Raw genomic sequence first — 12,814 nt, forward strand, 5'->3', positions numbered from 1 at the left:
TGATCCTCAAGCTATGATTACTCCACGCGCGCGTGCACATAAAAGAGTGACGTCGACACTGAACAACCAATCGCGGGTAGAGCGTGAGCGATATATTTTTCCGCGGAGGAGCAAGAGATAATCATTCAGAATTACGATGAATTTAAATATGTATTTCGAGCTCGAAACAATACGGTCTCTGCTGCCAAAGCAAGAGAAGACTGTTGGAGAAAGATTGCTGATTGTTAATGTGTAAGTTAAACAAATACGTTCTATATTTATAAAACTATGTATGTATGTGTAGCCTATACGTGTAATATAGGCTATATTACACGTATAGGCTACACATACATACATAGTTTTATATTATATAAAAATGTGCATGTACTAAGAAAGATTAATATTCATAGATTTTTAGATGCAACCCCAACTCTAAATGTTCTTGGCAGCAGATAAAGACAAAATATAAAAATATAATTCAAAGTGGTGAGTAGGCCTATTTACCACGACCTTTTATTACTTTTGTGAACATTTTATCACAAACACTTGTTTACAGCAAACAGAAATAAAGAGTTAAATTCAGAAAACCAGAATACACTGTGGCGGTTAGGGTGAGATAACCAGTTGGCTCTGAGTAGGCAATAAGGGACGGCCGATTATGGATGGGATTACAGGTGCTGTACAGTCTGACCCTGGTGCTGGCTCCTCTAAGCAAGTAACACTGGGTAAGTGTGCAATACATTACTACTTTTAAGTTTTAAATATGGCTGACTGTATGTTCTGCAGTAGAGGGAAATACAGTGTCCCTGTTGAAGCCAGCACACATACACACAGTCTCCCACACAGAGGTCAGTATGCAGCAGACAGAACACCAAACATAACCTGCTTTACAACAGTTATGCTTTACATTGGCCTATTTGTATTTATTAGGGTGGAGGAAATGAAGACACTCTGTCTGTGTGTTCTCAGACAGTTGCTGATGTGAATGCACTGGGCTTTTTATTATGGCAAACATTTGAATGTGTGGCATAAAAAGGGACTGGCCCTTACACATCTCTTTTATTGTAGGATTTTACACAACCTGCCCCAGAAACTGAGGCCTCTACCTCAATGGGCTTCAGAAGAAGTGTGTAAGGATTTAAAACCCTTGACATAAATTACTGTCAGTCCTGTGTTTGTAGGAAGTCAAGGAACTTTTTGTGATTTGATGAGCCTCCAGAAAACTTGTAATGATCATGTTTGTGGTGGAATTATGTTTCAGGTGGAAACAGACTCAGTCAGGGCCCTGTACAAAAGGAGTCTTGAACTAGACTGTTCACTAAAGGAGTCTTGAACCAGACTGTTCACTAAAGGAGTCTTGAACTAAACTGTTCACTAAAGGAGTCTTGAACCAGACTGTTCACTAAAGGAGTCTTGAACCTTTCTCTTGCTTTCTTTCTCCCTCCCATCCCACAAAACCAATAAAACAGTTTGAGACCTATCTGCAGTTTCAATGTGCTTTTATTAAGTGTAATATTGAATGGCGATTGCATCTACATCTGCACCAGCTGGGTGGTCCGCTCTGGTGACTCTGAAGCGCCGAACACAGTTGAAACGTGCCTTTAGGAGGCCAAAGGTCATCTCTATCTTCACTCTTGTTTGAGGGCCACATTGAAGCGGTGTTGTGGTCCTGTCTGAGGGTCATGATAGGGGGTTATATTGTGTAGGTTTTTCTATCTCAGTTCAAATTAACAGTGTTTTGTACTGTCCCAAATTTAACTTGCTTTCCTCAAAGCGCTGACACAAAAAAGACTCACAGAAAATTCGTGAGTCAAGCACTGGAGCCAGGCCATTTGGCATCCAAACTTGTGATCATACGTTCATGACCACCACAAGTCGTCTGCAGATGAAATGTTTAGTAGATCATTGTTATCTGCTATCTGTTAATGTTACTATTAATTTAAAGATTCATCTCACAGAAAATAATCATCTCACATATTCACATCATCTCTACCTGAACATTAAGGCTGTGATAGGACTTCCTATTAACATAATCTGCCTCATGTTCCCCTAGAGCAGTGGAGATTGGAGCAATAGACTGCATACATGTTGCAATGACTCTAGGGAATCCTATCATAAGATTAACAGAATAATAATAAAGATTTAAAATAATTCTTAACATGTATTGTATAGTACATTTGTGAAATTTGCTTTAAAAAAAAAAAAAAAAAAAATGTGTTCATGTGATGTCACCCTATATCTTACACAATATATCTTACCGGCAAATTTATAAAAGCCCTCTTTTATGGACATGGTCGATAAATGTCCGGGGAACACTATTAATGAAACTATTCATGTACTCCTGCAGAGCGAAGACCACCTTGCGAATGGTTTGACAAACCGTGTTTTCCCCGAGCTTCTGTGCGTCACCCACCGTACAAGACTATACCACTTGCAAAAAAACGCAACGCAATATTTGCGATACAGTAAGTGCATGAATTCGACGTGTTAAATTCTTTATGTGCGGCTCAATAAGTTCGCAAAGATAAGACATTGCTTCCGCGGAAAATCTGTATCTTTCATACAAATAACTATCAGGAAAGGCAAGGGGATTTTGTCTGGCTAAAAACTCTCTCTACGAAGTGCTCGTCAAACAATTTGCGCTGAGATGTCACAGGATTTGGAAGAAAAGGTGAAGCCATTGCAACAGACACTTGGAATAAGTTACGTCATCTATATGTTTCTTTGCTATCAGCTGATTGGTCAAACTTTAGTCTGAGATCTTGAATCCAGAACATAACCTGCCCCGGAGCAGGTTAGCCGTGCAGCGTAAGATACCATGGCAACGAACACCGATTAAAGCTAAGCTACTTTCATAGTACCTAAAACTAGTGATGTGACATTTGAACCGAGGCATCGGAGCTTGTGTCGAGAAAAAGTGGGCGTGCCAGATGAAGCCGCGATTCGAGGCTTGTGTTGTTAACGTGAAAATCACGTGACTGATGACAAACGAGGCCTCGGTTTGTGTAAATACGTCATCGGTTCGGTCTGAGTGTCGCTTCCGGATAAAAGGCGGTTCGAAACTCGCGCCACCTTGTGGGTGTTGTCAGGAGTAGTAGAAGCTGTTGTAGTAGTGTCGAGAGTCAGAGAGTATAACTATCATTGTCATTGTTGTGTCATATGTGAGGGCTGTATATTATTACATTATCAGGTTAGAATAGTTATAGTATATTGTTATTATTAATTATAGTAGCTATATTATAGTCTTGTTATATTAATTAGATAAGATTATTTGGATTGCTCTGGATTTTTGGATCTGGACTGGACTGCTTTTTGATTTGGATTGCCCTTTTGGATTTGTTTGCTTTTTGTGACTCTTCCTTTTTCCTGGTAATGGAGACAGCAAGAAAGAGGGAATCCTCCCCTGTCTGGGCTCAACAGAAGCATCAGTGTCCTCATTTGTACCACTGCCATTTTTACATTCCCCTGCATCCTTGAAATAATTGTTTTTTGTTTCTCAATAAAAAAATCTATTGTAATCCTTCCTTCCGGACTATTCTGTTGCAGTTTACTTTAATCTGTTATCTATAATCTGCTAAATTATGTTATTGCACTCCCTCTAACATAAGCACTGCACTCAACACAGTGTCACTGTTGTTGTTCATACTGTCACTATCCAAACAATTTATGAATAATGAATTAACTGTGTGTGTGACTCTGCACAAATAAATTCAGACAGTGAAAGATACATATTTTATATTACACAGTAAGGGACAAATGTCTGATGTTTTTATTATTGCAAATGAAAGGTTACAGACATCAACAGTGAGTACAAATAAATAAATATTTTTATTTATAAAAATATTTGTATAAAATATACATTTAAATATAAATATACAAATCAATATAAATATTTAATTGTATATTTACATTACAAATAAATATTTGTATTTATAAAAGTATTTTTTATAAAATATACATTTTTTTATAAAAATATATATTTTTTATAAAATTAGGGAGGGGTGTGACACTGGTTCAGAATGAATTAATTTGTCTGCTATTTCTTTTGCACAGTAGCTAGGTGTCACTAGTGAGCAATGCTGAATGAAGCTTCGAGTAATGAACCTTTGGCTGAAGCAATGGGCTGCGAGGTATCAGTGGTTCAGGAAGCCTCATTTTGCCATCACTACCTAAAACCCAGGGTTGGCGGAAACTAAACTGAAACATAGCTGGCTAGCCACCTAAACCGGCTTCATGGTACAGGCCCCAGGCCAGAACATGGGAAACACTGAAGTATATATACACAAGGGTGATTGGCAAACAAGACACACCTACGAACAATCAGGAACTAATCAACAAGAAAAACTACAAAGGACTACAAAACATGCCATGAACATTTTTACACTTAAAAATATTGATTAATTTTTAAAGCAATGAAATCAATTACATATACCATATGAACTGAGTAACTGTAAGAAAAAAAAAATTAAGTAGATGTGAGCAACTGCATTTGGTACATTAACAAATAAAAGATAGTATTCTTTGGTGCCGTTTCAGTTGGGTAAATGTAAAGCTCTTCCCACAGTCACAACACACATGATCTTTCATTTCATTATGTGTTTTCTGGTGCAGTTTAAAACTGTTCAGTCGTGAAAAACTCTTTCCACAGAGAGAACACACATGAGGCCTCTCATCTGAATGAACTTTCAGGTGTTTATGATGAAATAAAATCTTTACCACACTGATCACAGTTGAACGTTTTTTTTCTCCAGAGTGACTCCGTAGATGATATATCAAACCTGTTGAATTTATGAAACTCTTCTCACACTGAGTACAGTCGTACGGCTTCTATCCAGTATGAATTCGCTCGTGTGATTTCAGGTTTACAGACCGAGTGAAACTCTTGTCACAATATGAGCACTTGAAAGGTTTTTCTCCAGTATGAATTCTTTGGTGCTGTTTCAGATGGTCAGCTCTAGTAAAGCTCTTCCCACAGTCACAACACACATGATCTCTCACTTCATCATGTGTTTTCTGGTGCAGTTTAAAACTGTTCAGTCTTGAAAAACTCTTTCCACAGAGAGAACACACATAAGGCTTCTCATCTGAATGAACTATCAGGTGTTGTTTTAGATTTGATGATGAAATAAAATCTTTTCCACACTGATCACAGTTAAATGGTTTTTCTCCAGAGTGACTTCGCAGATGATATATTAAACCTGTTGAATTTTTGAAACTCTTCTCACAATATGAGCACTTGTAAGGTTTTTCTCCAGAGTGACTTCGCAGATGATATATCAAACCTGTTGAATTTCTGAAACTCTTCTCACACTGAGTACAGTAGTACAGCTTCTCTCCAGTATGAACTCGCTCATGTTCTTTCAGGTTTCCAGACTGAGCGAAACTCTTGTCACAATATGAGCACTTGAAAGGTTTTTCTCCAGTATGAATTCTTTGGTGCTGTTTCAGATTGTCAGCTCTAGTAAAGCTCTTCCCACAGTCACAACACACATGATCTCTCACTTCATTATGTGTTTTCTGGTGCAGTTTAAAATGGTCCAGTCTTGAAAAACTCTTTCCACAGAGAGAACACACATAAGGCTTCTCATCTGAATGAACTATCAGGTGTTGTTTTAGATTTGATGATGAAATAAAACCTTTACCACACTGATCACAGTTAAATGTTTTTTCTCCAGAGTGAATGCGCAGATGTTTACTGAGACCTGAGGCTTGAGAAAAACTCTTTCCACACTGAGTGCATGTATACGGTTTCTCTCCAGTGTGAATTCTCATGTGTGCCTTAAGCTTTGCTTTATTTTGGAAACTCTTTCCACACTGAGAGCAGGAGTGCAGCTTTTTGGCTTTTGTTCCTTGAGTTTTTAAGTCGCAGTGTTTCTTTACATCATTTAGTTTCTGTCTTTGCTCCGTCACTTCCATCTGGTCTAAAATAAAATGTATTAAGCTGTTAGAATCAGTTGAGAGAAAATAAAAACTTAGCAGAAAACAACACATACGGTATCTGTCTGTGTGAGTATAATGTATCTTTGATGTGGAAAAGTCAGTTCAGTTATACACAAGGTTATGATCATTTACATGCATTTCTCTATCATTTATCATCCATATACTGATTATTAATTCATAAATTATTGAAGGATCAAGAATGGAAACCAACCTGTTTCTTCCACTGTATCTTTATGTTTTATTCTGGATGGTTCTGGATCACTCATGTCTTCAATCTCCTCTTTAATAAACTCCATCTTTAACAACACAGTCTTGGGGTTCTGATGGACTTTATTCTTCAAATATATAAAGCTAAGCAGCTTCTGCTGAAACAACTGCAGAGTCCTGCCTCACACTCAAGTATATATCCACACATCCTTCCCAAAGTGGTAACGCATTCTACAGATATTTTAAGAGATGGACAGGTGGGAAGGTCTTCACCATATGTCACATTCTTGCGGGCCTGAAATAGGAGTACAGCTGTAAACACACCATTCACTTGCCAGCCTCTTGTTCACAGTGGCAGAAATATATGATTATAATAGTAAAATAACTTACACATTTGGCTATACTTAAATTACTTATTTTCTGAATATTAAAAATCTTGAATATTTGCAGTATTTATTGGTGAATTGTCGTGTGAGGGGCTTCACTGCAGGTGTGAACTGTGATCACTGTGTGATACTGACACTCACAGGACCAGATCTGGAAAAATCAAAGATAAGTTACTGAATTTCATACTGGATTACTTTAACAGCAAAACACATATGGTGCCTGTAATTTAGTTCAAATATAAACCCATTTTGATGGTTACACAAAGGTAACATCCTAAACTGTCAAATAATGCCAGTTTTGACAAAACAAAAGCTTTTCTAAAATGAAATATGTATATGAACAAAAACGGCAGACAGGCTGAATGAAAATGCAAATTCTCTCTCTGACAGAAGGTGGCGCTTAATAAAAAGCGGTTAAAATACAGCGGGTACTCCTGAACACAAGCAGCGCTGCGCTTATAAACACTACTTTATTAGGCATCATACTGAGGAAAGATAAAAGAAGATGCCATCGAAACTTTTATGAAGACAGCCATTTCCCTTCAGATATACATTCAAATAAAAACTCCTCTGATCTGAATAACGTGAATGGTCTGTTTCAGAGTCAGAAAGAGAGTTTGCAGGTGTGGTTTCTGTTGCCTTTAATGGTATCAGAGCCCGTCTACGGAGAGCCTGGCCACTCCCTATTAAGTCCTATTGTACAGAATTTTGGTTGTAGTTCTACCAGAGTTCTAGTGGGGGCGATCGCCCATGAGTGCAAAATGAATGGGAGTCTATGGAGCTAGACGGCTAAATTTGTCTCTTTCGCCTGATTGCCGTTGAGAAATCTCAGATTTGAAAGTAGGTTTTGCAAGTTCAACATGGGTTATAGGTTGAAAGTTGAATGAACGAGTACTTATGTCCTTTCGATTTCTTACAGGTTGAGTTGTTGTTGCCCATAACACGCTAGCATTCTGCTAATGAAAGGACTGATTATGACCAGAGATACCGCTTGATGGCATCAGAGCCATGTGTGTGTGTGTGTGTGTGTGTGTGTATTTTTGGCTTGGTCTTTTAAAACAACAAAACAAAAACTCTTCTAGTACGTTTGTTTACCTGTGTCAGCTGTGTTGTCGATGCCTCGAGAAAAAAAGAAAGTGCCGAGCCCGAAAGCACCACAGTGACTGAAGGATTGCCGTAAAGCAGTTCACCCTAAAATGAAAATTCTGTCATTAATTACTCACCCTCATTTCGTTCCAAACCCATAAGACTTCGAAATACAAATGAAGTTATTTTTTATGAAATCTGAGAGCTTTCCGTCCCTCCACTGACGTTTTAAAGTTCAAGTTCATAAAGAGATTGTAAAAATAATCTATATGAATTGAGTGGTTTAGTCCACATTTTCTGAAGAGACTTGATCACTTTATATGGTGAACTGATTTAATTTAGGCTTTTACTCACGTAATGATGTTTTATTAACAAAGTTCGGGAGGAGCACGTTCAGACAATTAACGCAAGTGGAGAGCACTCAGAAATCAATGGTAAGAGGTATATATACATTCAGCAGTCTCACCTCAATCCATTGACAGTTTTGCAGCATCCCCCCACCACCCCTTCTCCACGCTTCTAGTCCTAAACACTTACATACGGGAGGAGAATCTGGGTTTGGGCCAAACTCCGAGCTCGGAGCCCTCCCCCCGGACAGCATGCCAAATACACATTAAACTTTACCCCCTCAAATTGTATGTAAGTGTGAACTTGTGAATAAACATTGATCAATAAACAAAAATCGAGTCAGGGTTCTGTCACTTCGGTCTAGTTTATTCTCGGTTTTGTAACAGAGCCCCGACACTCCTGTATTGTCTTGTCTTTGTGTGAGCGTGTGCGCTCTCTTGTCTGTGTTCCTTGTTTCATGAGCGTGGTGTTCAGATTCTGGCACTGATGTCTAGTTTGGTTTCGTCTCTGTGTCGGAATTCGTACATTCATGCGCCACTTGTTTGTATTCTGTTGTTGAGTTTCTTGTTGCGTGAATGTGCTGTTTCGAGTTCGCTTGGGCCGTATGCTCTTCTGTTCGCCTGTGTTGTGTTCTGTGTAGCATTTGGTTTGTGTTTACATCGGCTGCATGCTTTCGTGTCATGTTTTGTCTTGTGCTATGTAGCACATGGCTGGTGTTTTTCACTAGCTAAGTGCTTTCATGTTGTTATGTTTTGTGTGAACTCACGGCTTACGAGTGTTCTCATTAGCTTCGTGTTCATGTCTTGTTTTGTTTGAGCACATGGCTTGTGATTGTTTTCACTGGCTATGTGCTTGTGTTTTAGTCATGTTTGGTTTGAGCACATGGCTTGTTATGTATGTTTCCTTGTGCCATGTGCTCTTCTGTCTATTGTCTAACCCCACCCATCTTGTTTCCTGATTGTTAGTTCATTTGCCCCACTTTTCCTCCCTCGTTACCTGCCTTGTTTGCTCCCAATTTATTCTCTTTGTTTTCAATTCTGTACCACATCGCCGTTGTATGTCTTAAAAGTCTAATGTTCCCTTATGTCTGTCTCAAGTCAAGTCTTCCCCCTCGGGCTAGTTTTTGTTTTGATTTTATAAAAAATAATTCCTTCATAAACAGGAAAAAACAGCCTTGCAGGGATGGTGAGTAACACCAGCACAATTTATTGTGAGCAGGGGCCTGTTTCAGAAAGGAGGTTCAACCAACTCTGAGTTAAAACTTGAACTCTGAGTTGACTTACCCTGAGATGGGAAACTCTGAGTTTTCGGTTACAGAACAGCTGAAATGAGTTAGTTCAATCAACTCTGAGTTGACCCACTCTGAGTTTAGCGCGTGCACCACAACTATAAAAAGGCATTATCAATGGAGTGCAGAGTGCATGAGTCACCATGGCAACAGCGCCAGACAAAAAGAGGTCTTCATATTTCTCACCAGTACGAACATTATTACTGTAATTTTACAGTATTAGAACATTAATACTGTAATTTAATTAAAGGGATTATTCTTAATTCTTCTGTAATTTAAAGTAAAATCTGATGTAATTGCTTTAGACTATAGAACAATTCTGTATATTTAACATACATTTTTAAAAGGTATATTTTTAATGTAACCTTCTCCCTCTAATCACTTTTGGTCAATTCAAGAATAATTCATGCAATTGTATATTGTTTATTTGAAAGCATTAAAAGTGCTGTTTCTTGTCTCTCCTTGTATTGTTCAAGTGGTTGAGGTTGATATGGGATTTAGTAATAAGTAGACCAATACTTTCTAAAGATAGTCATTATTACATGAATCTAATTACACTGTTTAAGATGTCATTTGTAGAATAACTATTTTAGAGTAACTTACCCAACTGTTATAATATCAGAGGTGAAACTGGAAGAACAGTATGTTATTAAACCTAATTCTAATGTTCATGTATCAATCCTGCAGGCATTAAAAGAACATGGCAGCAGCTGAAAATTAAATATAAAAACATAATTAAATCAAGTAAGGCTTGAGCATATCATGGGTGTAGGCTACCTGACTTTACATTTGACATATTCAATAACTAAATAGCATCCAGTGTCTAGCAGTGCAGCAGCATTTTTGGCTGAGGGAATTCCTGGAGGGACTTCAGAGCCAGTCACTCCCGAAGATCCAAGGGCCTTTATAAAATGTAAGAGGTTTACATGTGTTATTTTTTATATAGGCTATTTTTGATATTTCCATTTATTTTACTTTGGGTTGGGTTTTTTGTTGGTCCCAACAGATTCTGATGCTAATATCTGTCTTTTGGAGCCTCCTGTCCCAACAGAACCCCAGGCAGTTGTAAGTAGCCTATCAATACACCAGAAATTATGATAAATAGTGTTATAAAGTGCACTCAATCAAATGCTCATCTTCACAGGATGATTGGGATAAAGAGTTTCTGCTGCCACAGAGAGGCCTACAGAGGTAAAGTTAATATTATGTGTCTACACATCAAACAAGCTACACATTCAGATTTTTTCACATTTTTATGTGGATAATCTAAGTTTAAATCTAAGTATAAACAGGTATTCTTATCTCTCCCTCCCTCAGAGTGTGGAAGAACAGCAGGAGGACGGTCCATCAACTTCTGTTGCACAGATGAACAGTTCAGTGATTTCCAGTAAATGCCAGAGTTTAATTCTGTAGAATTTGTTCAGAACTACATTATGTAACTCTAATCTACTACTGCATTTTCAGTTGCCAGTTAAGGAGTTATATAGACTTCATCTTATTAAAAAAAAAAATTGCAGGAAAAATAGCAATATTTTATTTATTAATAAAAGATACATTTTATTAATAAAAATGTACTGAAAGAATGAATGAGGTGTTTAAACACTACTTCCTCTTTAAAAAAGGGGAGGAGACCAATAGAAACTCTGGGTTTACCGAAGAAAACCTGCTCCCGACCAGGTTAGGTTCACAGAGTAAGTTACCATGGTAACTGACTCTGAGTATAAGTTACCTCTCTTTCAGAAACGGGCTTGACTTACTCTGCTTTCTCAGGTTTAACATACCTCCCATTCTGAAACAGAAAACTCAGAGTTTCCCTCATTTCAGGGTTAACATACTCAGAGTTTTCACTTAACCTCCTTTCTGAAACAGGCCCCAGGATATTAAAAAAGTGAATATTTGCAAACTAACAACAACCAAAAAGATGAGAAAGGATCAGTCCAATGCATGTACATTGCACCACAAACAAACACCAGACTGTCGCTGAATACTTGAATTAAGAATATCTAATTCTCTTACAGGTTTCTTAGGAACACACTTGGAAAACAGGAGCCAGGAAAAAGTCATCCAACAGTAGCGGAGATGAGGAGAACAGCACAGAGTTTGTTGCTGGGGGTAGTAGGTCAGGTGCTGATGGATGATGGTGATTGGTGACGTGTGGGTGATGGTATAGTGTGTGCATGTGGAAGCCAGGAACGATGCTGGAAACATAGTGCAGCTGTGACTGGGCTGGTGATTGGAGATCAGGAGAACTTTTATTGGCCTCAGTGGCCAGGAGCGGGCTGCCTTACCAACAAAAAATGGCAGACACTGGACTGTGTTCAGGGGCTGGAGTCGACAGTGGACTGTTCTCAGGGATTGGAGTCAACACTGGACTGTGTTCAGGGACTGGAGTCAACACTGGACTGTGCTCAGGAGTTGGAGCAGACACCGGATTGTGTTCAGGGGCTGGAGTCAACACTGGACTGTGTTAAGGGACTGGAGTTGACACCGGACTGTGCTCAGGAGCTGGAGTCGACACTGGACTGTGTTTAGGAGCTGGAGCAGACACTGGACTGTGTTCAGGAGCTGGAGCAGACACTGGACTGTGTTCAGGGACCGGAGTCGACACTGGACTGTGTTCAGGGGCTGGAGTCGACACTTGATTTTGTTCAGGGACTGGAGTCGACACTGGACTGTGTTCAGGGGCTGGAGTTGACACTGGACTGTGTTCAGGATCTGGAGCAGACACTGGAATTTGTTCAGGGACCGGAGTCGACACTGGACTGTGTTCAGGAGCTGGAGTCGACACTGGACTGTGTTCAGGATCTGGAGCAGACACTGGAATTTGTTCAGGGACCGGAGTCGACACTGGACTGTGTTCAGGGGCTGGAGCAGACACTGGACTGTGTTCAGGAGCTGGAGTCGTCACTGGATTGTGTTTAGGAGCTGGAGCAGACACTGGACTGTGTTCAGGGACTGGAATCGACACTGGATTGTGTTCAGGAGCTAGAGCAGACACTGGACTGTGTTCAGGGACTGGAGTCGACACTGGACTGTGTTCAGGAGCTGGAGCAGACACTGGACTGTGTTCAGGGACTGGAGTCTACACTGGATTGTGTTTAGGAGCTGGAGCAGACACTGGACTGTGTTCAGGGACTGGAGTCGGAGCTGGAGCAGACACTGGACTGTGTTCAGGGACTGGAGTCGACACTGGATTGTGTTTAGGAGCTGGAGCAGACACTGGACTGTGTTCAGGGACTGGAGTCTACACTGGATTGTGTTTAGGAGCTGGAGCAGACACTGGACTGTGTTCAGGGACTGGAGTCTACACTGGACTGTGTTCAGGAGCTGGAGCAGACACTGGACTGTGTTCAGGGACTGGAGTCGACACTGGACTTTGCTCAGGAGCTGGAGTCGACACTGGATTGTGTTCAGGAGCTGGAGCAGACACTGGACTGTGTTCAGGGACTGGAGTCGACACTGGACTGTGTTCAGGGGCTGGAGTCGACACTGGATTGTGTTCAGGGACCGGAATCGACACTGGACTGTGTTCAGGAGCTAAAGTCGACACTGGACTGTGTTCAGGAGCTAAAGTCGACAC

At 39.8% G+C, this 12,814-nt stretch overlaps 2 protein-coding genes and 1 long non-coding RNA gene across 7 annotated transcripts in view; 2 read left to right on the forward strand and 1 right to left on the reverse strand.

Moving 5' to 3' along the window:
* Nucleotides 1-12,814, forward strand: part of LOC309506480 — a 352,573-nt gene that overhangs the window by 284,353 nt on the left and 55,406 nt on the right. The window lies entirely within an intron of this gene.
* LOC309506328 (uncharacterized protein) overlaps nt 1-12,814 on the reverse strand; it is an 89,446-nt gene that overhangs the window by 68,974 nt on the left and 7,658 nt on the right. For 2 of the 4 annotated variants that reach the window (XM_082180179.1, XM_082180178.1), the window contains exon 3: nt 4,773-5,900. The exons of the other annotated variants lie outside the window; for them this stretch is intronic. In XM_082180179.1, the coding sequence (XP_082036305.1) occupies nt 4,807-5,900 (1,094 nt within the window). In that variant the 3' untranslated portion in view covers nt 4,773-4,806. Of the gene's footprint in view, nt 1-4,772; nt 5,901-12,814 lie in introns of those variants that run through there. 4 annotated transcript variants of the gene reach the window in all.
* LOC309506430 (uncharacterized protein) lies at nt 9,757-11,877 on the forward strand. Of its 2 annotated transcripts, XM_082180376.1 has the most exons (5): nt 9,757-10,147; nt 10,241-10,299; nt 10,379-10,425; nt 10,552-10,621; nt 11,253-11,877. In XM_082180376.1, exons 2-5 carry the CDS (start codon nt 10,247-10,249, stop codon nt 11,383-11,385), a joined length of 303 nt encoding a protein of 100 aa, XP_082036502.1. In that variant the 5' UTR covers nt 9,757-10,147; nt 10,241-10,246; the 3' UTR covers nt 11,386-11,877. The 2 variants fall into 2 exon arrangements, with proteins under 2 accessions (XP_082036502.1, XP_082036501.1); XM_082180375.1 differs by having other exon boundaries at nt 9,766-10,299.

Source organism: Leuciscus leuciscus (assembly GCF_965113295.1).
Source record: "Leuciscus leuciscus genome assembly, chromosome: 9".
Lineage (NCBI taxonomy): Eukaryota > Metazoa > Chordata > Actinopteri > Cypriniformes > Leuciscidae > Leuciscus > Leuciscus leuciscus.